Source organism: Somniosus microcephalus, chromosome 10, assembly GCF_052327205.1.
Source record: "Somniosus microcephalus isolate GS21.2 chromosome 10, FLI_Smic_1.0, whole genome shotgun sequence".
NCBI classification, from domain to species: Eukaryota; Metazoa; Chordata; class Chondrichthyes; order Squaliformes; family Somniosidae; genus Somniosus; species Somniosus microcephalus.
In genome coordinates this window covers 169,774,204-169,800,209 of record NC_140996.1, presented here as the reverse complement: position 1 = coordinate 169,800,209, position 26,006 = coordinate 169,774,204, and the positions used below count along the sequence as shown (strand labels likewise).

The following is a 26,006-nucleotide window of genomic DNA, read 5'->3' as shown; positions in this document are numbered from 1 at the left end:
TTGTTCCTAGTAAAGTTCAGGATAATGTTCATTGCATTTTTCCATTGCTTTCAAGAAATGTGGAAATTGTGTTCAACAGATGAAAACCAAAGTTCTTTCATAAACATTAGAAATTATATTTTACATGAAATTTACAAAAGATCAATAATAAAGAATTTGGGTTTTACATGGGATAGAACAGAACTTTCATAACAATCACATTCCTCAACTCAGCATTTTTGGTAGTATTTGCTACAGGTTAGGCACATACTGGTAGTTCACAAACAGCACAACTAGCAAGAGAACAGTAAGGCACATACTGGAGTTGTGTGTATGTAGTGTAAAATAAGTTCACATTTCTTTTAAAGCATGCAGTAATAAGTACCGTAGCATACACACACCACTGCTTACTACTTAAAAAAAACAAAAAACGTAAGAACCATTGTAATAGTTTTTATCAAAGGCCGTTCTAATAATGCCAACACGAGTTCTACAACACTAGTTTGTAAAGAATAAACAAAACTCTTAAGAGTATAAACAGCAGTAAAATGGATAGTCGTTCCTAACTGCTAATTGATGATTCAACAGACCAAGTAAATTCACATTAAAAGTCAGTTCAGTGTGTCTGTTTGGTGGGTGTGTATTTTTGCATGTCACACAAGAGAGGAGAAATGTGTTGTCAAAATTCATTTATGTTAAGGTCTATACAATGACTTCTAAAGGAATGCCAGAATATTTAAAGTTTAAAATGCAGCTCTGCACCATGATACACTATACAGATTCATAAATACAAAAAAATTCCTAAGAAATACTATTAAAACAAACTAGTAAAAGGTGGCACACCAGTGAACAAATGTGCTGTGGTAATGAAGTGATAGTCATGGGCTCACACTTGTGATCCTCAAAGGTGAAATTGATTCTGGCCCCTCAGGCGATTCTACTGTACTTGAGTAACAGTGGTGGAGGCCTCAAAGCATATCATCTACTCACCCTCCATCCCAGAATGGCAAGTGACATGAGCCAAGTAAAAATAATTAACCAGTATCATGTTTCAGTACCGAGTCAGGAAAAAAGTGCAGTAGCCTGACATTAGACAAATAAAGGTATCAACTTGTTCATATGTACCTTTCATAAATATTCAATGTCTGGAGCATATTACCACTCCATTCCACATTGTGGAAAGTCTGTATATACAGTCAGGATTTACACAGGCAAGTGGGCACTGCACCAGCTATCTCTTCACAACATTAACTGCCACCTACGAAAAGACAACTTTAAAAACAAATACAGTAACTACAGTGTGGAAAACTTGCAATAGCAATATTTTTTGAAGTCATTTATAACAAGTCCCACAGAATATTTCCAGACAGAGACACACTTTGGTATAAAATTCCAATTATCCAGGAGGAGCTGTACGTGAAAACAAAATGCTCATATCTGTCCATCATAATTATGATTAACCCACAGGTAGAACAACTGCACCGTGGGCGCATTCACTGGAGTTGGACTCTATATGCACAAATAAGCAGCTTTACCTGAAACAAAAGCAGTGCTCCATTAGAAAAGTGGCATCAGACCAATACATTTCAGCATCCTTTTTCATGCATATTTTAATAGTCTATACCCTGAATCATTATCATTTTATTATTAATGTTCCCAGCTTAGCCGCCACTGTACCGAGTTAGGCAATCTCTGCTGGGGGTGGTACACTTGGCCTGTGAACTGAACTTGGAGGAGACTGGGGAACACAATTGGCATTCCTGACCCCTAGTAGGTTTCAGGCAAGGACAGTATTGGACATAATTTTAATTCCACCCATAGTTGAATACTTTACTCACTTTGTGCTGCAAGATGAAGAACACCCACTTCGAATAAAGCACCATGAGGCTGCTGGCACCAGTGAAACCATACCCTAGCATGAACTAGTGGCTTTAGGAGGAGAAATGATTAACTAAACAAGTATACTCTAGCTAACTATGTAGAGCACCTCAGTTTAAAATTATGAACAGCCATGCTAACTCAAAAGAGCAAGCATCAACAATGTCTTCCAAAGAATAGCAGCAAACAGATCTCAAGACTCATCCCATCAGTGTGCCTCTTGATGTGGAGCAGCAGCACTGTAAAGTTTACTGTCTTCAAAGCATCACCCTCTTAAATGAAAGGCAGCATAGTCTAGTCAACATTTTATTTAAAAGGAAAAATCGGAGGGGGGAAAAGTACGCTAATGTTGATAAATATTAGGAATATATATCCAGATAAGGATTTTTTTTTTAATCAAGTTTACAAACTTAAAATAAACCTGCCATTTCTGGACTTCTTCCCTCCAGGTTGCTCAGTGACATCACTGCAGCCATTTCTAATGAGACTCCAATTCATTTAACAGCAGCTGCACTTCAGGCAAGCCAGAGAGTCGATTCAAAGTCACCTGACCCTGAAAAAAGCATGTTACTGGCTAGGCACTCTACATACTTTGCCAATAGCACCGATTCTCAGTCAGGCATATACAGATCACATCAGCAAGGGTTCCATGCCCAATCATTACCCACTGACCCTTGTCTCTGCATATATAGACATTGAACATGGACAATATTTGGCTCAATAATTGAATAGCACAGCAACACTCAATATCTATATCCATACATGAAGATTGTCCAATTGGCAGAGGTTACCACCAGCCACAGAACCGTACAAGTCACCACCTCTGGGCAAGGAAGGAAAGAAAGTGGATCAACCTTTGCTGCAAGTTCCAAGTGTAATGTCACAACAGGTAGGTTAAATTAATTTTAAGTACTCCTAGTTTACATTAAGAGTTAAAAGTAGCCTTGTGCCAGGAATAAACTAATTCTCTCTCTGATCCAGATTAAAGATTGAGTGAACTGCTCCACTGTTGGTCTGGAATTGTGATTACAGCATTTCACAATTACAATATGTCAAAAGTATACCTACCTTGGCAGTAGGTGCTTCAGCAAGTCTAATAAATAACTTATTAGGGCCAGGCACTGGACTGAAGGAATAAATAAAATGACTATCCTGGAAAAACAAAAACACACATTAGTTAAAGTAGATTTCAACATGAAAATTAATGGTTCTTCAGACATTTAAGAGTGGATTTTTTCAGCATTAAATTTAGATTATAATTAAATACCATACATACCCATTCGACCATTTAAGTTTACACAGGCAGAATAACAATCTGTCGCAGCCACCAACAGTGGTGAAGTGCTGCCTTTATAGTACATCAAGATCTAAAAAGGTATGTGTGTGAAATGAAACTGAAGAGATACATTAAGTTCTTTTCACCATGGACATCCAGTCCCTCTACACCAGGATGGCCTGCTTCTTTCTTGAACGGAGGCCCAACTTGTCCACCACCACATCCTCCGCCTGGCTGAACTTATTTTTAGATTTAACAACTTCTTCTTTGAATCACTTCCTCCAAATAAAAGGCATTGCTATGGGAACCCATATGGTCCTGGCTATGCCTGCCTTTTTATAGGATAATGTGGAACATTCTTTGTTCCAATCCCATTCAGCTCCCCCCCCCACCTCTTTTTCCGGCACATTGATGACCATCAGTGCCGCTTCCTGCTCTCAGCCCGAACTGGAAAATGTCATTAACTTCGCTTCAAATTTCCATCCCACCCCCGCCTTCACATGGGCCATCTGCAACTCTTCCCTTCCCCAACTTCTCCACCTGCATTTCTGGGGAGATCCCGTCAACCAATATCTACTATAAGCGCACCGACTCCCACAGCTACCTTGATTACACTTCCTCCCACCCCACTTCCTGTAAGGACTCTATTCCTTTCTCAGTCTCCATCACATCTGTTCTGACAATGCCACCTTCTTACACCAGTGCTTCCAATATGTCTTCCTTTTTCCTCAACCGAGGATTCCCCTCCAAAGTGGTTGACACGGCCCTCGACTGTGTCCATCCCATTTCCCACACTTGTGCTCTCACCCCCTTCCCCTCCCTACCAGAACAACGATAGGGCTCACTTTCCACCCCACCAGTTTCCACATTCAAGAGATCATCCCCCTTCATTTCCACCACCTCCAAACACACCTTCCCCTACCCTTTCAGCATTCTGAAGGGACTGTTCCTTCTGCGACATCCTGGTCCACTCTTCCATCACCCCAACATCCGCTCCCTCCTCATGCAACCGCAAGAGATGCTAGACCTGCCCTTTCAGCTCCTTCCTTCCCACCATCCAGGGCCCCAAACACTCCTTCCAGGGGAAACACTTGGATGTAGTTACCTCTACATTGGAGAGACCAAGTGCAGATGGGTGATCGTTTTATTGAACACTTCTGTTCAGCCCCGCAAGCGAGACCTTGAGCGTCTGGTTGCTTGCCATTTTAATTCCCCACCCCACTCAAACTATGGCCTCAGCCTCCTACACTGTTAAAATGAAGCTCAGCAGAAGCTCGAGGAACAGCACCTAACCTTTAAATTAGGCACTTTACAGCCTTCTGGACTCAACATAGAGTTCAACAATTTCAGATCATAACTACTGCTCCCATTTTTTTTTCCAGACAGCAGATGCTGGTAATGATTCTGCTGTTGCCATTTACAACTCCTCTAGACCCATCTTTTGTTTACATAACAAGAATTCAGAGCAGGAGTAGGCCATACAGCCCCTCAAGCCTGCTCCGCCATTCAATAAGATCATGGCTAATCTTCAACCTCAACTTCGTTTTCCCGCCCGATCTCCATATCCCTCGATTTCCCCTAAAGTCCAAAACTCTAATCTATCTCAGCCGTGAATATACTCAGCAATTCAGCACCCACAGCCCTCTGGGGCAGAGAATTCCAAAGATTCACAACCCTCGAGTGAAGGAATTCCTCTTCAACTCAGTCTTAAATGGCCAACCCCTTATCATGAGACTATGCCCCCTAGTTCTAGTCTCTCCAACCAGGGGAAACAACCTCAGCACCTACCGTCAATTGCCCTCAGAATCTTTAAGGTTTCAATGAGATCACCTCTCATTCTTCTAAACTGCAGAGATAGGCTCAAGCTACTCAATCTTTCCTCATAGGATAGCCCTCTCATCTCAGGAATCAATCTAGTGAAGCTTTGTTGCACCACCTCTAAGGCAAGTATATCCTTTCAGGTAAAGGAGACAAAAACTGTGCGGGCGAAGTCGGTGGTAGGTCTAGCCCGCTGTCCAAATGATTTCCCCCCGATTGGGCTTGTTGAGCCCGCCCAGCACATTTTGCCAGCCAATTGAAAGAAGCGGGTCTGATGATGACACATCATCAGCCGATTTCCTTAAAGGGACCATGCACAAATTAATTTTGACATTTGTGCTGTGTGTTCTGCAACATTGAGGTGCTGCAAACACTGACAAGCACTGCACAAAGGTGCAGGGCTGCACCCAGGCTCTCCCATGACACTCTCCATATGCTTGTAGGGGGGAAGTCATAGCACACAGCGAGGTTCTCTTCCCTTCTAATGGACGGAAGAAATCTCCCCAGGAGATCGACGCAGTCTGGTTGCACATTGCACAGGAGGACACAAGCAGGGATGTAGTCAGGAGGACCAGGCTGCAGTGGCGCAAACCTTTCAATCTCAGTAGATCACGAAACGTTACTGCAAAGCCACACTCAACCTCATCCTGCTGTACCACTCATCACAACCCCATCACTCTGCCTTTCCTACCCTACTCCTGCACATCCTTATTCACACCAACTTACCTTGCACCACCACCCATCCCCCTCTACATTATCGCATCCCCATCTCACTAGCCACTCCTCACACTCATCCCATCATACCAACTAACAACATACAAGGGTAGGCACTTGTGTGTTTTAGCCAATGTTCATATGAAGTTTCTGTTAATGTGCTGTCAAATATTTATATCTTTATTTTCAACACTTTGCATTCTTGGACAGATTTGTGTGAACCTTTGGAAGTGGCTTAGTGAGTTGCAGTGAATGGTGAGACAAAACAGTACCCCTGTAATGGTGATAAGTGTGAAACGAATGGCTTGGGCATTGCAGGGATGCTTTATGGTGTTGGTGTGGGGTGGTGCCAACTTGGCGCATCATATGGCAGCCAGGGTGTACAGCATCAAGTGAAGTAAATCTGACCATGGTGAAGCCATCCCTGGCGTCCCGGGCAGCAATGTGGTCGGGCGCTGATGCCCCGTGACTTGTGCAGCATCAGTTGATTGTGGAGAAGGTTGGTGTTGTTGTTGATGCTGCTGGTGTGCCTGCTGTTGGGGCTGATCATGGTGGGATTCTGAGGACCAAGGTGAGACAGTATAAACCGTACTCATTCTGATGTAATAGATGGCAGGTGAATTTGAGATGACAGAAGCAATGTCAATAATGAGAGAGGTTGTTCCAATGAGGTGACACTGGATAGAGAGATTGCTCCAAACACTTGCAACCTGCAAAAAGGTCAATCTGTCTTCCAAATGCAGTAAGCAACAGCTTCTGAGCTTGGAAAGTAAACAGCTGCGAGATGGGAGCTTTTATAGCACATTTGCAGCGGTCAAGTAATGAGATGATTCCATGGCCATTCATCTCCCGCCCTGCTTACTTGACATGATCCCTGAGCAGCGTAGACCCCGTGGGCAACCTGGTAAACTCTGAAGGCAAGTTGAAAATAGTTCTTAATCCGGTTAACAGTGTCATAATGACCATAGTTGCCTCCCCCACCGCTGCGTGTCGAGTCTGCTCAGCGATGACAGACCCGACATTTTGGAAAGGCACATGATGGCGGGTTGAGCCGCTGTCAGTTTTTTTTCCCCACCCGACCCGCCATCGATCCCCCCCACCCCCCAAAATTACCTCGTGTCCTCCTCACAGCTTAGTTTCCCAGCTAGCTTTGTATCATCAGCAAACTTTACACTCAATCCCTTCATCGAAGTCATTAATATAAACTGTAAATAGCTGAGGTCCAAGCACTGATCCTTGCCCCACCCAACTAATTACAGCCTGCCAACCGGAAATGACCTGTTTATCCCTACCATCTGTTTTCTGTCCATTATTCTGTCCATTAACCAATCCTCTATCCATCCATGTTAATATATTACCCCCAACGCCATGAGCCCTCATCTTGCATAACAACCTTTTATGTGACACCTTATCGAATGCCTTTTGGAAATCCAAATATACTACTGCTTCCCCTTTATGTACCCTACTAGTTACATCCTTAAAAAACTCAATTTGTTAAAACACTATTTCCCTTTCATAAAACCATGTTGACTCTGCCTAATCATATTATGATTTTCTAAATGCCCTGCTACCACTTCCTTAATTATGGATTCCAGCATTTTCCCAACAGCTGATGTCAGGCTAACTGGCCTATAGTTCCCAGTTTTCTCTCTCCCTCCTTTCTTGCATAGCGGGGTTACATTTACTACCTTTCAATCCACTGGGACTGTTCTAGAATCTATGGAATTTTTGAAGATCACAACCAATGCAGCCATCATCTCTGCAGCCACCTCTTGAAACCCTAGGATGTAGGCCATCAGGTCGAGGGGATTTGTCGGCTTTTACCTCTACTGATATCAATTACTTTAAATTACTCACTCTCATTAGCCCCTTGGTTCCCCACTATTTTTGGTATGTTTTTTGTGTATTCTACTGTGAAGACAGATACAAAATATTTGTTTGAAGTCTCTGCCATTTCCTTATTACCCATTATAATTTCGCCTGCCTCAGCCTCGAAGGGACCAACGCTTACTTTTGCTACTCTCTTCTGTTTTTATACTTCTTGCTAGTTTACTCTCATTCTATTTTCTCCCTTATCATCAATTTTTGATCATCCTTTGCTGTTTTCTAAAGCTCTCCCAATCCCAAGGCTTACTATTATCCTTCGCAACATTATAAGCCTCTTTTAATCTAATACTATCCTTAACTTCTTTGGTTAGCCACAGATGGATCACTTTTCCCGTGGAGTTTTTCTTTCTCAATGGAATGTATATTCATTGAGAATTTTAGAATATTTCTTTAAATGTTTGCCACTGCTTATCTACCATCATACCTTTTAATCTAATGTCCCAATCAACCTTAGCTGACTCGCCCCTCATACCTATGTAATTGACTTTATTTAAATTTAAAATTCTAGTTTCGGACTTAGAATTTCACCTTCGATTTGAGAGCGAAATATTTAACATCATATGATCACTCTTCCCCAGAGGATTCTTTTACTATGAGATTATTAATTAATTAACCCTGTCTCATTACACAATACAAGATCTAAAATAGCCTGTTCCCTGGTTGGTTCTATGACATATTGTTCTACAAAACTGTCTCGAATGCATTCCACGAACTCATCCTCTAGACTAACTTTGCCAATGTGATTTGCCCAGTTTATAAGATTAAAGGCCCCCCCCCCGCAATTATTGCATTACTTTTGTTACAAGCTCCTATTATTTGTTGATTAATACTCTGTCCAGCAGTATAGATACTGTTAGGAGGCCTATCAACTACTCTCACCAATGTTTTATGCCCCTTGTTATTTCTTACCTCCACCCATATTGATTCTACTTCCTCGCCAAGATCCTGTCTCACTGCTGTCCTTATGTCATCCTTTATCATCAGGGCTAACCCCCTCCTTTTCCAGTCTGCCTGTCTTTTCGAAACATCAGGTACCTTGGAATATTTAGTTCCCAACCTTGGTCAGCTTGCAACCACATCTCTGTAATGGCTATTACATCAAACCGATTTATCTCTATTTGTGCCACTAATTCATCTATCTTGTTACGAATGCTTTGTGCATTCAGATAAAGAGCCTGTAATTTTAACTTTTTACCATTATTCCCTGCTTTCACCTTATTCGCTGATGCACTATTACCGTTAAACTCTGTCCCTTCCTGCCACACTCGGCTCATCTTTACCCAAATTGTTACACTGCTCCATTGCCTTGAGTTTTCTCCTCAGATTTCTAAATTTCCTCTCACCTGACTCCCCCCCCCCACTCCCTAAATTTAAAGCCCTATCTACAGCCCTAGTTATTCGATTCAGCAGGACACTGGTCCCAGCCTGGTTTAAGTGGAGTCCATCCCAACAGAATAGCTCCCTCTTTCCCCAGTACTGGTGCCAGTGCCCTATGAATCAAAACCCCTTCCTCCCACACCACTCTGAGCCACGCATTTAACTCTCTGATCTGCTTGTCCCTATGCCAATTTGCATGTGGCTCAGGTAACAATCCAGAGATTATTTTAATTTGGACCCTAGCTCCTTACTCTCTCGGGAGAACCTCATTCTTAGTTCTACATGTCGTTGGTTCCTACGTGGACCACAACAACTGGATCCTCCCCTTCCCACTTCAAATTCTTCTCCAGTTGCGAAGAGATAGCCTGAACCCTGGCACCGGGCAGGCAACACAGCCTTCGGAACTCCCGGTCATGGCTGCAGAGAACAGTATCTATTCCCCTGGCTATACTGTCCCCTACCACTAAAACATTCTTTTTCACTCCCCCCCCGCCCCCACTTGAATAGCCTTCTGTACCACGGTGCCATGGTCAGTTTGCTCATCCATCCTGCAGACTCTTCCCTCATCCAAAAGGGCAGCAAGAACCTTGTACCTGTTAGATAAGGGCAAAGGCCAAGGCTCCTCCAGTACTGCACCTGGGGGGTCCCCTTACCTGCCCGAGTCGTAGTCACACACTCTTGTCCCGGACCACTAACCAGACCTTTCCCACTACTTAACCAAAGGGGTGTGACTGCCTCCTGGATCAAAGTGTTCAGATATCTCTTTCCCCTCCAAGGCCCCACAATGTCTGCACCTCTGACTCCAGCTCAACAACTCTGAGCTGAAGTTCCTTGAGATGCAGACACTTACTGCAGATGTGGTCGTCCAGGATCACAACACTCTCCACAAACTCTCAAATGCTGCAGTTGCAGCACACCACCTGCACTGCCATACTTATATAGCGTTTTATTTATTTATTTATTTAATTGATTAATTTAGAGTTTATGTATTTAACTAACTTGGCTTATAGTTTAGTCTTTTTCACTTGCCCCGTTACCACCCCATTTTGCCTTGCACTTTCATGCCTTGTCATTTAATCGCTCCTGCCTTCCACACTATCACAGATCTTCTCTTTTGTTCTTTCCTCTCCTCCCCTCCCCCGTTTCCTCGCCTCTGTGCTCACTTACATGTAACATTTTCCAGTTCCAACAAAAGGTCACAGACCTGAAACATTAACTCTTTCTCTCTCCAGATGCTGCCTGACCTGAGTATTTCCAGCATTTTCTGTTTATATTTCAGATTTCCAGCATCCGCAGTATTTTGCCTTTAGATATATTAGTAAGTTTATCAATTTCATAAGGAATAGGACAATTAAATCTATAACGTGCAGCTACTGTGGTGCCGTGCATCACTTCAAATCTATGTATATCAGACAATACCACAAATGTAGTAAGAGCAGAATTATACTGTGGTTTTGGTGAGTAGGCTGGTAAAGGGGGCATAGAAGGAAGTTAAATAAAATCCACATAGGCATAAACCTGCATCTCTATATTCCAGTGAAATGGTACACTATCCTATAACTTAGCTAGATCTGTCCAGATGAAATTTTGATGAGTATTTTTCTTAAAAAGGTTTGAAGTTAGTATGATAGGCATCAGTAGGGGAGAGGTTTGCATGTGAATGTAACTTGGATCTATTAGTTGGGATTGTAGAACTCGAATGATTTCTGTGCTGTTAGGAAGTATATTCCTAAAACTGTTGGCCTTGGTTGTACTCGTCTTTGAACAGGTGCAATTGTGGTCATTCAAACAATGTGGAACCTCAGATAGATAATTTCTTTCTTATTTGCTTTGTATCCTCAATGGTGCAGTTAGGTTGGTCCACAACTGCTTCCTGCCCCTAAATCTGTCTCAGGCTTCTCCTTTGCAAGATGGCAGCAATGCAAGATGTACTAAACGATTAGCTATCCCCTGCTCAGACACAGGTTTTCCTTGGTCCTTACAACACAGGAAACAAATAACTGTAGAGAGTGCTTAAACTGTTCTGTGTAAGAGTCATTTAAATAGTGGAAACAACATTTCAGTTCTGATTTGTGTGACAGCAAATAAAACAATGGAATAATTTATAAACCCAAATTAAACTGGAAAGTGACCTTACATAAAAACACTAGATGAATCCTAAGGACGGTTGGGTTTAAATACCAAATCAATTTTGGCCAAGCTACAATAAGGGTTTGCAATTCACTAGCACCGTGACCATAAGCTAATCCTAAAAGTGTAGCTTTCCACATAAGAGACAAATTCATAGATTCAAAAAGAAATTGGAACAGTCAGTACATCAACTTGTGGCAAGCGAAAGGTCCAACTGGGAAACATAAGAAATAGGAGCTGGAGTAGGCCATTTGGCCCTTCAAGCCTGTTCCGCCATTCAACAAGATCATGGCTGATCATCTACCTCAACTCCACCTTCCCGCACCATCCCCATAACCCTTTGTTCCCAAAAATGTATCGACCTCTGTCTTGAATATACTCAACGACTGAGCATCCACAGCTCTCTGGGGTAGAGAATTCCAAAGATTCACAACCCTTTGAGTGAAGAAATTTCTCCTCATCTCAGTCCTAAATGGCCGATCCCTTATTCTGTGACTCAGTGTTCTTAATTTCCCAGCCAGGGGAAACATTTTCCCAGCATTAACCTCGTCAAGCCCCTTAAGAATTTAATATTTTTCCAATTAGATCACCTCTCATTTCTTCTAAACTCTAAGGAATATAGGCCTAGTCTACTCAATCTCTCGTCAAAGGGCAACCCCCTCATCCCAGGAACTAGTCTAGTGAACCTTCGCTGCACTCCCTCCCAAGTCTTTCGTTAGGTAAGGAGACCAGAACTGTACACAGTACTCCAGGTGTGGCCTCACCAATGCCCTGTATAATTGTAGTAAGACTTCTTTACTCTTATACTCTAATCCCTTTGTAACAAAAGCTAACATACCATTTGTTTTCCTAATTGCTTGCTGTACCTGCATGTTAACTCTGTGATTCATGTACGAGAACACCCAGGTCCCCGAGTGCAAACATTTCCCAGTCTCTCACCATTCAAAAAATATTCGGCTTTTTTGCTTTTCCTACCAAAGTGGATAACTTCACACTTCCCCCACATTGTATTCCATTTGCCAGGTTCTTGCCCACTCAGTCAACCTGTCTATATATCTCTGTAACCTTTTTGCATCCTCTTCACAGCTTACTTTTCCACCTAACTTTGTATCATCGGCAAACTTGGAAACGTTACACTCAGTCCCTTCATCCAAGTCATTAATATAGATTGTAAATAGCTGAGGCCAAAGCACTGATCCTTGTGGTACCCCGCCAGTTAGTGCCTGCCAACCTGAAAAAGACCCGTTTATTCATATTCTCAATTTTCTGTCCATTAACCAATCCTCAATCCATACTAATATATTACCCCCAATACCATGAGTCCTAATTTTGTGTAATAACCTCTTGTGTGGCACCTTATCGAATGTTTTTTGAATATTCAAATACACTACATCCACTGGTTCCCCCTTATCCATCCTACAAGTTACATCTTCAAAAAACTAATAAATTTGTCAAACACAATTTCCCTTTCATAAAACCATGTTGACTCTGCCTAATCACATTACAGGAAACTTTTGATTTACTGGCACTTAAATAACCAGAAATCTCGGTTAACCGGCAAAATTCAGGAGTAGGTTCAGGTAAGTTTTATTACTTGCCTTCCTCTATCTGTTGCTGTGCAAGGGTGTGGCTGCAGCTGTTGCTAAGCTACAGAGACGCTTGGAACTTGTGGCCATTGTTCTGAACCTGTTGCTAAGCAACAGGGTTTGTTGCTTTATACGGAGCTCTCAGCTCCGTATCTTTTACTATAGCTTTCGGTTATCCGGAATTTTTGATGAACCGGCACCACGTCGGTGCCGGATAAAAAAAAAAGTTTCCTGTATGATTTTCTAAGAGTCCTGTTACCACATCCCCAATAATAGATTCTAGCATTTTGCCTACTACTGATGTCAGGCTAACTGGCCTATAGTTCCCCATTTTTTCTCTTCCTCCTTTCTTAAATAGCAGGGTTACGTTTGCTACCTTCCAATCCTTGGGGACTGTTCTAGAATCTAGGGAATTCTGGAAGATTAACACCAGTACATTCACTATCTCTGCAGCTACCTCTTAAAACCCTAGGATGCAGGTCGTCAGGTCAAGGGGATTTGTCGCCACCTAGTTCCTTTAATTTCTCCAGTACTATGTCTTTACTTATAATGATTTCTTTAAGTTCCTCATTCTCTCTAGACCCTTGGTTCCCCATTATTTTCATTAACGTTTTTGTGTCTTCTACCGTGAAGACAGATACAAAGTATTTGTTTAATGTCTCTGCCCATTATAATTTCTTTTGTCTCTGCCTCTAATGGGCCCATGTTTACTTTCACTAATCTCTTCCTATTTACATACCTATAGAAACATTTACAATCTGTTTTTATGTCTCTTGCTAATTTACTCTCATTCTTTTTTCTCTTCCTTCATCAACTTTTTAGTCCTCCTTTGTTGAATTCTAAAATCCTCCCAATCCTCAGGCTTACTACTCTTTTTGCCAACATTATAAACCTCTTCTTTGATAACTTCTCGTTAGCCACGGTTGGACCACTTTTCCTGTGGGGTTTTTGTGCCTTAAAAGGAATGTATATTTGTTGTAAATTATGTATTCGTTTTTTAAATGCTAGCCATTGCTTGTCTACTGTCATACCTTTTAATGTAGTTTTCCTAATCTACCTTAGCCAACTCACCCCTCATACCTACGTAGTTTGCGTTGTTTAGATTGAAGACCCTAGTTTCTGATTTAACTAAATCACTTTCAAACCCAATATAAAATTCTAATCATATTATGGTCACTCTTCCCTAAAAGCCCCTTTACTACAAAGTTATTAATTTACCCTTTCTCGTAAATCAATACTAGATCTAAAATAGCCTGTTCCCTAGTTGGTTCCTCAACACACTGATCTAGAAAACTATCTCGTATACATTCCATGAATACGTCCTCCACACTATTACTGCAAATTTGGTTTGCCCAGTCTGTATGTAGATTAAAGTCCCCCATGATTACTGTATTACCCTTGTTACATGTACCTCTAAACAAGAGGGACAATTTCTAACCAGTTTGCATAAAGCAGGATACCAAGTAGGTCACGAAAGACAAGTTGCAACATGAATTCAAATAATAAAACCAGGTTTAAAATCAATGTTGAACAGATACTGGCAATACTCAAGGGGCATCACGAAGTAGGAAGGACATCACATCAGATAGTACTAACCAATTTAGTAGACTACCACTGCACAAACTATCCCTTTGTATTATAAGCATTAAATGCATGCTCTGCAAGAACTGCTGCGAGACCTACCACTGGGAACAGGAGATCTGATCTCATAATTGCCATCATTCAATAACCAGGATATTGACTAGATGCAATATTTCACCCCACCAAATTGAGAAAATCCTTCCTGTGAGGTAGTGAGTTCCTACCTCTGCTCATTGTCTTGATTTCTCAGAACCATGGCTTGCACAACCTCTAAAGGGTACTAGTATAACTCACTCTGTCTATTCATATGGGATCAGTAGCAGAGGAAACATGCAACAAAACCTTCATGTTCAGGAAAAGGACCATCCAGCCTCTAGACTAACTCAGCTTCTGTCAATTAGAAACATGAACAGGTCTCATCTCCAGAGTCCCTGTATTGTGATCCAAGTGTTCCAAAGTTGGCCTGACTGTCCCCCATTCTAATCAATTGATGCACCAAGTTGTCAACTTCCCCTAAGCCAAGTTCCCTTGCAGATGCCTCCTTTCCCTCAAAATCAGGTGCATGTCTGTTACCAGTGTTAACTAGGCATACCTGCTGAAGGGATTACCCTGTTGTACGCTCTACTTTTGAAACAAAAAACAAGGACGATGGCCTGGTTGAATCTCACTGGGTAGAAAAAGCTCTGCAGGCTGGTCACTGGCTGAGCAGATACAGCTGAAGCGGTCACATAAAATCTACAAAGATGTCATCAGACCTAAATTCTTAAATAACCTTTCCCACTGGGATTTAAGACCCTTACGGCAAAAGAAATATCAGATCCTGAAGTACTATAAAGCAGTTAGAAGGCAGGTAAACTTGTCTGGAACAATGTCCCAGAGACTACTGGCTCCTTCTTGGGTTGTAGCTAACACTTTTAGTAATTGACTATTAATCCCAGCTCTTGGGACTATATTGAGCATCTGCCACAATGTTGTGCTGGCAGACCCAAAGTATGCAGGTCTGAAGAGCCAATCATCTAGGTACAGAAATACATGCAGATGCGACACCCAGAGATGATGTGTAACTACTGGGTGCAGACAAATGGCCAAAAGCTGATAAGTTTGCCATGTGAAATTGAACTTGACAAACTCTTGGTGACATTTCCACAGTGATATGCAAGTATGCATTACTGAGATTCATGGCAGCTAACCAGCCCTGGGAACACTTCCTGGATAATCTGTGATTGTGTCAAAATCGTGAATACATGATTGCCAGCAATTTTTAAAAGCCTTTGGCAGATATTGATGCAGACCTCTTTCTGATGCAGTTGTTGCATTACATGAGTCAGTGTCAAAGGATGTAACCTATAAACAGACCAGTTGAGGCACATCTCTCTGCCGAGTGTAAAATTTCAATTTGTATCTTAGCCATGTATACAAATGCTCATCTGTTTACTGTTGCCTACGTTATTTACTCCAGGTTTTTTGGCGGCAAGAGGAGCCTTTAATCATACAACTCCTGGGGCTTCATATACCACTTATGTCCAACATCACGACAACATTTTCACATACATGCTCAGCATAGATTTTCAACTTGCTGCCCAAACATTAAACTGGCCTTGCAGATCAGCCGCCCATTGTAGAAACCGTTATATGAAATCAATGGAAATTAAAATTGTGTTGTTTTTACAACGCCAGATTCACGCCCAAGTGGCAAGTTGAAAAATTCTTCATAGCCCGTCAATTTGGGCTACATACCTACCACCATTTGTGGAAAATACAAAATGAAGAAAAAGTACTTACCAAAAATACAGGAAGTTGAAACTTATCATTTAGAACAACAGCCTGAACACTGCAGGATCCACAGAGTTTAGCCACTATATGGTCATGGCTAAAAAAGTTTGCATGAAAGATAAAGAGAAGAATCCCAGTTCCTAGAGAAAAATAGTGCTTGATTAGTTGAATCTATGTACATGCAAAGCTGAAATACAAATACAGTCTCCACCACCGATAGCGGGTGCGCTCACACAAATGCAATTTGCCAGTTATATGTGATAGCTGGTAGAACGGCTGAAATGAAGCCAAAACTGCCACCCCAAAATCAAAATTAAATTTAACAGCACCCAAAATAAAAAAGCAGCAGACAGTAACATTATCAAAACATGTTCTTGTATTCAGATTTTTCAAACATGTCCTCGGTATTTAATGTTTAATTATAAAATGGAGCAGGAAGGTGTCAAGCTTAGGAAGTCGGCACGAAGGGCTTGCAGCAGTGGCAGGTGTTCCAGAGGCTTTTAAAAGTAATTTTCTCGTTAAACTTCTAAACATTTTGTCAGTGTGGGAAAATTGGGGAATGTTCAAAATAGCAGTCCTAGCAGTCTAGGGATGGGCAATAAATGCTGGCCTTGCCAGTGACGCCCACATCCCATAAAAACGAATTTAAGAAAAAAGCAAGTAACTTAATGACAGGTAATCGCAAGGTGCAAACAGCTGCCCGAAATAGTCGCCACAATGAATACGTTTTAAGCAGTGCCTTTGTAATTGATGGTAATGGCAAATGGTTGGCACCACTTGCCTGATATAGGCAGCTGTCTGAGATAAGTGGGGACGGTACCGAATATATGAGGCATGAGCAAATTAGCAGTCTATCAATATTATTAAAGCCACAGTTGCGCACACAGTTCTTCTGGTTTAAATGATGTGTGTACTAAAGGGTTTCAGTTTTACTAGATGCTTTAAAAAGTCACCCCTTCTTCATTGAACCTCTGCAAAGAGGAGTCTCTACCAATCTAAATAGAAATGAGAAATAGAGAACATGCATTTCTCTGGTGCTTATTATGTACAAAAATATCTAAGAGTACTTTACAGCGTGGTGCAAAGTGTCTGTATTGAGGGGGGAGGAAGAGATGGAAAAAGGGGGTGAGGGGGAATAAACCTGCATTTATTTAGAGTCTTTCATGTCCTCAGGAGCTCCCAAAGTGCTTCACAGCCAATGGCCAGCAAATTACTTTTGAAGTCTTATCACTGGCAAACAGGGTAGCCAATGTGTGCACAGCAAGGTCCCACAAACAACAAACGAGACAAATGACCAATTAATCTGTTCTGGTGCTGTTGACGGAGAGATAAATGTTGACGGAGAGATAAATGTTGACGGAGAGATAAATGTTGACAAGGACACTGGGAGATCGCTCCTGCTCTTTTTCGAATAATGCCACGGGATCTTTAACATCCATCCAGACAGACAGGGCTTCCTCAGTTTAATGTCTCATTCGAAAGACAGCACCTCCAACAATGTAGCACTCCTTCAGTACTGCATTTAAGTATCAGTCTAGTTTATGTGCTCAATTCCTGGAGAGGGGCTTGAACCCACAACCTTCAGACTCAGAGGCAGGAGTGCTACTATTGAGCAAAGCTAATGAGAAAGAGAGAGAAAGATGGATAAAGAAAAGAGAAGGACTTCTTGTGCTTCCAATAGTGCCATGGAATGTTTTACATTCACCTAAACAGGCAGGTGGGAACCTTAGTTTAATGCCTCAGCTGAAGGATCCAAGAATTCAGCATTCCCATCAGTACTGCACTGAAGTGTCAACCTAGATTACATGCTCAATTCTTGGAGTGGGGCTTGTGGTAGTATCCAAGAGAAAGGTTCAAAAAGCAATGCAATATTGTGTAACAGCTTGGCACTGTGGTAGTACTCTCATTGAATATCATGGGTTCAAGCTCCACTATAGAACATGAACACAATCTAAATGGACACTTCACGCAGTACTGAGGGAATGCTGCATTGTCAGAGGTGCTTGTTTCAGATTATACTGAATTGGATGTAAAATATCCCATGGTGCTATGCAGAGAAGAGCAGGGAAGCTCTCCCGGTGTCCTAGCCAACATTCCTCCCTTAACACCACCAAAAATAGATGACTGATTATGCAAATGCTCTTTGTAGGACATTGCTGTGTGCAAATTAGCTGCTGCGTTTGCCTACAAGAAAAATTAATTGGCTTTGATTGGGATGCCCCAAGGACACAAAATATGCTGTACAAATGCAAGTTTGTTCTTTCCTCCAAATGATCTTACACCCTATAGGAATGTTGAATCAAAGGAACTTGTATGAATTCAAACTGCAGTTATGCCACTTGTACTACTACTATATGTGCTTCTAACTTCTTTAAACCCGGATTCTCCTCATTGATTCACAGCCTGTTAAATTTGCTCAAAGAGTGCTCACTTTGATGATGATAGAGAAGTGAGACAGAAAAAGCTGGAAATTCAGAGCATGGCAGTTAATGTTTTTGAACTCTTGATCTCTACTTGAGATTCCCCCTTCCACTCTGTTTTGATCAGTTGTATGAAAGAGCTCTATGCCTGACCAGGCCAGTTCTGAAGAAGGATCACACTCAAAATGTTAACCCATACTTCCGGTTTTGCATTCTCATCATTTTCCATTTTTATTTCAGATTTGCGACAGCTTTTTTCCTCGAATAAAAACACAGCCTTTTTTTAGTACACTATATAGACCGTGCTTTAGGTCAAAGAAAACAAAATGCTAGAATCAAAAGTGAAATCTTTGGCTGAAATTTTACTAGGAATCATTCCAGAAACCACTTCTACACACAGTTGCCTCATAATATTTTTTAGAAAAGGCCAATGAAGCCTGTCCTAGCCAGTATTAAGAGATTTTATGTTTATACTACAATATATTCACGTACCCTCAATTGAACTGTGCTGAGGTTTGTAGTTGAAGTCCAAAGCAAAGTCTGGCCCTTCACAAAGTCGATGACAAGCTACAGGAAACACAGGCTCCAGCAATGACAGACGTGCTTCAAAGTAATCTCTGATTGTCTCATCTGCTACTCTGGATATACTAGTCAGAAAAATAAATTGTACATCTTGTAAGTTCTTCAATCCAAATAACCTACAAATCTTATAGAACAAATCCTGCATACTTGGATCTCTTTCAAACATATTCATCATGAAAAATAAAAATCAAGTAAGACACGGTCTACATTCGCCTCTGAACAGCATGGCGTGGGTTTGTTCCTGTGGTCCCTAACGATCAAATTGCTGATTTTAGCCATACTGATAGGCAATTGCCCACAGGAGGGAAGGATTCAAGATAAAGGAAAACTAAACACCAGACCTGCTGTTGGCACGTGGCAAAGCAATTGTGACAAGAGTCCTGAAAGTAGACTTCTTAGCCACAGTACTGGGGAAAGGAGAGGGGAAAAAAGTGGAAGAATATAACTGGAAAAAGGTCACACTCTTAAGAAAGTACGATTAAAAAAAAGTTTTAATTTTCTTCCCTCCATAAGGCATTAACTTCTTGCCGTGGTATGCTTCCACAGGCCCCAGTAACCCTCAAGTAGTCCTCACCGTTCATGTGAATGCGATTTGCCTGCTATACGTGGTGGATTGTGTCAGATCAATTTCAAGCAGAATTTGACAATTTCAGAAATTAAAAATTAACTTGTTTTAAGTACTGTCAGCTCCGGTATTTGAGCTCTGATCTCCACTCCCTCACTCTTCCTCATGGAGCGGTCAGGAAGTGGCCCCTTGAAGGCAGTCTCTCCACTTCTCTCCCGCTCCCAATCGGAATTTGCTGTTGATGATCTGCAGAGGAATTCTGGGCTTCTATATTGTTAATATTTTTAATAAATATTTGTGGAAAATATTGCTGGCTACAGACAAGCTATGCAAGATAGTAGCTTTTCACCTTATTCAGCTGTGGAGAGCTGACTGGGGCTGATGTACGCAGCGGTCTGGTCAGTTTCACAACAACAGCAGGTACTGTAAAGGCAGCTAGAGTTTCAGCAGGCTTTGTCACTTAAGGCTGATTGAAAGCACTTAATGACAGGTAATCGCACTCGAACAGCAGCTTGAACTGCTGGAAACAGCCAGCCCACTGTTTTAAGCGGCGCCTTTGTAATTGATGCGCCATTTGCCTGATACATGTGGCTGTCTGAGATAAATGGGGGAGGTGCAAGTGGTGGGACCGTATTTGTAAACCTAGACAGCGAGTGTTGGCAGGATGTTCATCTTGTTCAAACTCAATTCCGTTCATGCATTTCCAGCAGGGGTCTCTGGATAATCAGGTGCAGGAACCCTCCCTAATCCAGGGTGCCAAAACCAAAGGGCCAAGCTGAGGTCAGAAACTTTGCATAGACCAAGGGTTGAACCTGGGACCTTCCTATTCCAGATGGTTTAGCTACTCACTAGCTAAACTCACCGAGTCATTGGGGCAGTCATTATTCAATACTTGACAAGGGCTGCTAAAAATACAAACACCCACGTATAATCAAAATACCAAGCAGTATAATACCAAGAGTATTTTGGATGAATTTTTAAAAAATCAGACATCTGAGACTGTGTTGAAATTAAGTCAGACAATTTTAACCACCTTAAATAGCAACTGAATGCAATACTCCTGGTAATGGACTTACGTTTCCACATGATTCTTTAGCAGGTCATATACTAGTATGTTATTGCTCTGTTTAGCATAGTATAGAGCACTGTTCTGGTGTTTAGAAAGGATGCCACAATCTGCACCATATTCCAGCAGAAGCCTTACAATGTCAGCATTTCCTCTCTTACAAGCCTGCAAAGAAAAAAGCAAAACAGAAATGTTTTTAAGTGCTCTTATGACTTTCATTCCTTCTTGTTCCAATGTAACTAGCGTATTTTCAGCTTTACCTCCCACCCCCTACTTGGTCTCATCCTTTTCCGTTTATGTTGCCTCTTGGCAACATTTGTAGGCACATGCATGCAGAGGATACCCAGCTTTCCACCACCACCCTTGACTCTACGACCACCTGTTAATGAACACTGGGAAGAACAAGGCCATCTTATTTCCTTCCCGCCAAAAACGCCATACCTTTGCCCCCGACTCCATTATAATCCCTGGTTGAACCAAATGGTGCACAACCTCACTGTCCTGTTTGAACTGGAGCCAAGTTTCAAACCCCATTCACTTTGTCACCAAGATTGTCCAATTCCACCTCTGCAATATCACCCGCATCTGCCTTTACATCATCTCGATCATTGCTGAAATCCTTGACAATCCATTTGTTGCCTCCAGACTTAACTTAGCCAGTGACCTCCTAGCCGGCCTCCGGAGCGCCACCTATAAAAAATTTCAACTTGTCCAAAACTCCACTGCCCTCATCCTGCATAACATTAAGTCCCTTGCCCGTCACCTCTGTTCTTGTCCAACTCCATTGGTTTTCTATCCCCCAACACATTTAATTCAAAATACTGATTTACAAGTCCCTCCACAGCCTCCGCCCACCCTTCCCTATTTCTAACTTCCTCCAGCTCCATGCCCAGCCGGTGTTCTTTCGTCCATCAACTCTGCCCTAATGTGCTCCCCACTCCTCCCTCCGTTCTATCATTGATGACAATAATCTTGAGTGTCTTAGCCCTATTCTGAACCTTCTCCTTAAATCACTCTGCCATAGTAATTCTCTTCCCGCCTTTAAAAACAGTTCCCATAACTTCTCTATAACTGTTCAGCGTCTGTTTCTCCTTGGTGAATCATCTTGGGATATTCTCCATGCTAAACGCATTATACAAAAGCACATTGTTGTTGTTTTGCCCCTCAAACCTTGAGTTTATATAAAAATTTTAACTTCTCTCCACCCATTCCCAGCAAGTAACCCCCCCATCCGATTTAGATCCTACAATGCTGTACACTTTTTCCTAATCTACTCTAAAGCCCCTCCTATTACTAGGCCAGCACTAAGGAAGTTCTCCATTCTCTCTTTCTACTTTTCCTCCAGGGAAGCACTTCATCTCTGCTCAGTATATCACAACCAGCCCAGCTCAGGTCAGTAAGAAGCAGATTAATAAAGTTATACTTTTTTTTCTAATGCAGAATATCCAGTTTAGAAACCCTACAAAATACCAACAACAGGTGACCCCGCAAGCACCCTGGGATGATGCCAATACCTGGAACAACTACAGATTGGAACTCACTTTGTTCTGAAATAATGTACAACTTTAGACATTCATATAAACTCAACATGCCCTATAAACTTTGATCAGGAGAGCACCAGAACAAAGACATATACCTTCATTAATGCAGTTTCTCCACTGATCTGTTGAACATTAACTTGGGAACCTGCCTCCAGAAGAATAGCTACTGTTGTAAGAAAATTCTAAGGAGAGGTGGAGAAAAAGAAAAAAAGCGTTAAGATACTCAAGTATTAAATATATACATGGTGTGGTCCAGTTAATGAGTATGTGGTTAATGGGAGCATTTGTTTGAAGTCTTCAGTTATAATAGCTATTTAATCATTATTGCCTAATTTGGGGTCTTCTGGTCTGTATGGCAAGTAAATGGGGTTTCCACCGCACTTCGTGAAGTTACGGCGGGGCAGTAGCAGAAAGTGAGCAAATTTAAGGCCATGATTGTTATCAAACGCTCTTCACTACAACGCCCAGCACGTGAGTGCAAAAGACAAGGCTGAAGCGTTTGCAACTAACTTCAGCCAGAAGTGCTGAGTGGATGGTCCATATCGGCCTACTCCAGAGGTCCCCACCATCACAGAAGCCATTCTTCAGCCAATTAGATTCACTCCACGTGATATCAAGAAACGGCCGAGCGCACTGGATACAGCAAAGGCTATGGGCCCCGACAACATCCCGGCTATCGTGCTGAAGACTTGTGCTCCAGAACTAGCCAGGCCTCTAGCCAAGCTGTTCCAGTACAGCTACAACACTGGCATCTATCCGACAATGTGGAAAACTACCCAGGTATGTCCTGTCCACAAAAAAGACAAATCCAACCCGGCCAATTACCGCCCCATCAGTCTACTCTCAATCATCAGCAAAGTGATGGAAGGAGTCATCAACAGTGCTATCAAGCGGCACTTACTCACCAATAACCTGCTCACTGATGCCCAGTTTGGGTTCCGCCAAAGCCATTTGGCTCCCGACCTCATTACAGTCTTGGGCCAAACATGGACAAAGGAGCTGAATTCCAGAGGTGAGGTGAGAGGAGAGTGACTGCCCTTGACATCAAAGCAGCATTTGACCGAGTGTGGCATCAAGGAGCCCTAGTAAAACTGAAGTCAATGGGAATCAGGGGGAAAACGCTCCACTGGCTGGAGTCATACCTAGCACAAAGGAAGATGGTTGTGGTGGTTGAAGGTCAATCATCACAGCCCCAGGACATTGCTGCAGGGGTTCCTCAGGGCAGTGTCCTAGGCCCAACCATCTTCAGCTGCTTCATCAATGACCTTCCCTCCAACATAAGGTCAGAAATGGGGATGTTCGCTGATGACTGTACAGTGTTCAGCGTCATTCGCAACTCCACAAATAATGAAGCAGTCCATGCCCGCATGCAACAAGACCTGGACGACATTCAGGCTTGGGCTGATAAGTGGCAGGTAACATTTGCGCCACAGAAGTGCCAGGCAATGACTATCTCCAACAAGCGAGTCTAACCACCTCCCCTTGATATTCAATGGCATGACCATCGCCGAATCCGCCACTATCAACATCCTGGGGGGGGTCGCCATTAACTAGAAACTTAACTGGACCAGCCACACAAATACTGTGGCAACAAGAGCAGGTCAGGGGCTGGGTAATCTGCGGAGTGTCTCACCCCCAGAGCCTTTCCACCATCTACAAGGCACAAGTCAGGAGTGTGATGGAATACTCTCCACTTGCCTGGATGAGTGCAGCTCCAACAACACTCAAGAAGCTCGACACCATCCAGGACAAAGCAGCCCGCTTGATTGGCACCCCATCCACCACCTTAAACATTCACTCCCTCCACCACCGGCGTACCGTGGCTGCAGTGTCTACCATCTACAAGATGCACTGCAGCAACTCGCCAAGGCTTCTTCGGCAGCACCTCCCAAACCCGCGACCTCGTCCACCTAGAAGGACAAGGGCAGCAGGTGCATGGGAACGCCACCACCTCCAAGTTCCCCTCCAAGTCACACACCATCCTGACTTAGAAATATATCGCCGATCCTTCATCGTCGCTGGGTCAAAATCCTGGAACTCCCAACCTAACAGCAGTGTGGGAGTACCATCACCACATGGACTGCAGTGGTTCAAGAATGCGGCTCACTACCACCTTCTCAAGGGCAACTAGGGATGGGCAATAAATGCTGGCATTGCCAGCGACGCCCTGATCCCAAAAACAAAGTGCTGCAGGAACTATATACAGATGCTCTAAAGGCCTAGTGGGTAAATAGCACCAGTATAACCCCAAGCCATAAATACCAGAAGGTCCTAGGTCCAATTCCTAGTGCTTACTGAGTTAGCTGTTGGGCCACAGTGCTATGGGGCTTTTTGAAGGGGAGGGGGTGGGAAAGAAAGAGGGAGAAAAGGAAAACAACAAACAGCTTGGACCGTCCTCCCCTTCCTGGTCACTATCCTATGATCCCTAAAGGAACATGCACGTGTTGGCACTGGGTAGTTTGGACTCATCTCCAACACCCTCCACATGCAAATACTCACTATCTAGGTTCACACATGAAGAATGACACTTGGGTGCTACTGCTCATGGAACCATAAACCAGCAAGAGATGGTGCCTTCAGGAGAGATGGGTAATTAAACAAGGATACAGTAAATGGGGAAAATAGTGATATTATTTATATATATTTGTTTTTTGAACAGCAAGGATCAGCATCTCCTATAAGCCAACACTGACTAGAATTTCAAATTTTAGCACCATTTTCTTATTGCAAGAAATAAAGGCTTGAGGAAGGGCAGAGGAGGCAAGTACCTTTTGTACAGTGCTGCACCCTACCTCCCAAAAATCAAACCAAAAAAAAATTAAAAGTCATTGTGTGTCTCACGCACTAAAGGCATGGAATGAAAAATGGCCATTTGGCATATCTCTTTCAATCCATCCATAATCTGTTCTATCACAAACTCTACTTCAACCCATTTAGTCACCTGAAGAAAGTGTCTGTAAATTTCCTTCCGGTCCCTGCAACTGAAACCATTATATTCCATAGAATATTTGATTAACTCTACCTTTACTTACAACCACAAACCTTACGCAATATTACTCAAGGTGCTAATCAACACAACATTAAGAGTTTTAACTGAGTTTGTTTCACATATCCACAACTCTGTTGAGGGGTGAGAGAAGTACTTCTAATCTCAGGCCTTGTTGGAGGTTCGCCAATTTGACATTCATCGCCTGGTTCTGAATCAGAACACCTCGGACTGGCACAGGATCAGAAGCAGACTTTTTTCCTTCTGAAATACACACTATTATTGATAGCATATTCCAGAGTTTTGGTGTGACCTCTGCAGAAAGAACAAATTAGCCAATAAAACTTAGACATTTAATGGTGATTTAATCTACCACTAGCTTTGTTCAGGGATAAAAAATTACAGTACAGTACTAAGCTGTATAAGCCAAGAAAGTTCCAGGTCACAAACCTGGTTTGTAGCGCATTAGCCAATATCAGCTTGCCGAGCATTAGATGTATGAGAATTTCCTTCACTATCCTGAGACTAGGGGGGTGGGGGAAGCGCTTATCATAAATTTTTTTTTTTTTAAAGAAATATTAATTGTAACTGTTATATTGCAGATCCAATAGTTATTGATAAATTATCAGATCAGCTTATTATAAAAGGAGACTCATCATTAGGGCTAAATGAAAAGGATTTTCTCAATCAAACTACGGCAAAAATATTTAACAACTGGAATGTGGATGCATTGGTTTTGATCTTCCAGAAGTCCCTAGATTCTAGAACGGACCCCGCAGATTGGAAGGTAGCAAACGTAACCCCGCTATTCAAGAAAGGAGGGAGAGAGAAAACAGGGAACTATAGA

General features: G+C 42.3%; 1 protein-coding gene across 2 annotated transcripts in view; it reads right to left on the bottom strand.

Moving 5' to 3' along the window:
• Positions 1-416: 416 nt before the first annotated feature.
• The window catches only part of mphosph8 (M-phase phosphoprotein 8), an 82,059-nt gene continuing 56,469 nt past the window's right edge, over positions 417-26,006 (bottom strand). For both annotated transcript variants that reach the window (XM_085999147.1, XM_085999146.1), the window contains exons 9-14: positions 22,269-22,355; positions 20,643-20,797; positions 18,912-19,066; positions 16,009-16,139; positions 2,926-3,009; positions 417-1,514 (exon numbers count right to left, since the gene is read on the bottom strand). In XM_085999147.1, coding sequence (XP_085855273.1) covers positions 1,473-1,514; positions 2,926-3,009; positions 16,009-16,139; positions 18,912-19,066; positions 20,643-20,797; positions 22,269-22,355 — 654 coding nt within the window. In that variant the 3' untranslated portion in view covers positions 417-1,472. The remainder of the gene's footprint in view (positions 1,515-2,925; positions 3,010-16,008; positions 16,140-18,911; positions 19,067-20,642; positions 20,798-22,268; positions 22,356-26,006) is intronic.